The sequence below is a fragment of the Corapipo altera genome, unplaced genomic scaffold (genome assembly GCF_003945725.1).
Source record: "Corapipo altera isolate COAL_440 unplaced genomic scaffold, ASM394572v1 192, whole genome shotgun sequence".
In the NCBI taxonomy this organism is placed as follows: domain Eukaryota; kingdom Metazoa; phylum Chordata; class Aves; order Passeriformes; family Pipridae; genus Corapipo; species Corapipo altera.
This window is the reverse complement of record NW_020885391.1, coordinates 14,067-14,473: the sequence shown is the minus strand read 5'-3', so window position 1 is coordinate 14,473 and position 407 is coordinate 14,067. Positions and strand designations below refer to the sequence as shown.

The 407-nt window shown below is 48.9% G+C and overlaps 1 protein-coding gene across 1 annotated transcript in view; it reads left to right on the top strand.

The window, feature by feature from the left end:
* Window positions 1-22: 22 nt before the first annotated feature.
* Window positions 23-407, top strand: part of PPP1R37 (protein phosphatase 1 regulatory subunit 37) — a gene marked incomplete at its 5' end in the record, with an annotated part of 14,336 nt that continues 13,951 nt past the window's right edge. The window contains one exon of the mRNA XM_027631611.1: window positions 23-120. Within this exon, the coding sequence (XP_027487412.1) occupies window positions 23-120 (98 nt within the window). The remainder of the gene's footprint in view (window positions 121-407) is intronic.

The following is a 407-nucleotide window of genomic DNA, read 5'->3' as shown; positions in this document are numbered from 1 at the left end:
GTTTTTCCCGTTTTTTTTCCAGCCCAGAACGTGACTGTGGATGAGATCCTGGCTGCCTACAGGCAGGCCTGCCACAAGCTCAGCTGCCGCCAGATTCCCAAACTCCTCAGGCAAATCCAGGTAATTCCAGAGGCTCGGGAATGCCGGGATATTCCCAGGGAAGCGCCTCGAGGAACCAAAACCCTGGAATTTCCTGGGAAAAGTCCTGTTTTCTGGGAAAATCCTCCCGTTTCCTGGCAAAATCTTCCTGTTTTCCAGCAAAATCCTTCCATTTTCCAGGAAAATCCTTCCATTTCCCAACAAAATCTTCCCATTTCCTGGCAAAATGCTCCCATTTCCCAGGAAAATGCTCCCATTTCCCAGGAAAATCCTCTCATTTCCCAGGAAAATCCTCCCATTTTTCAGGA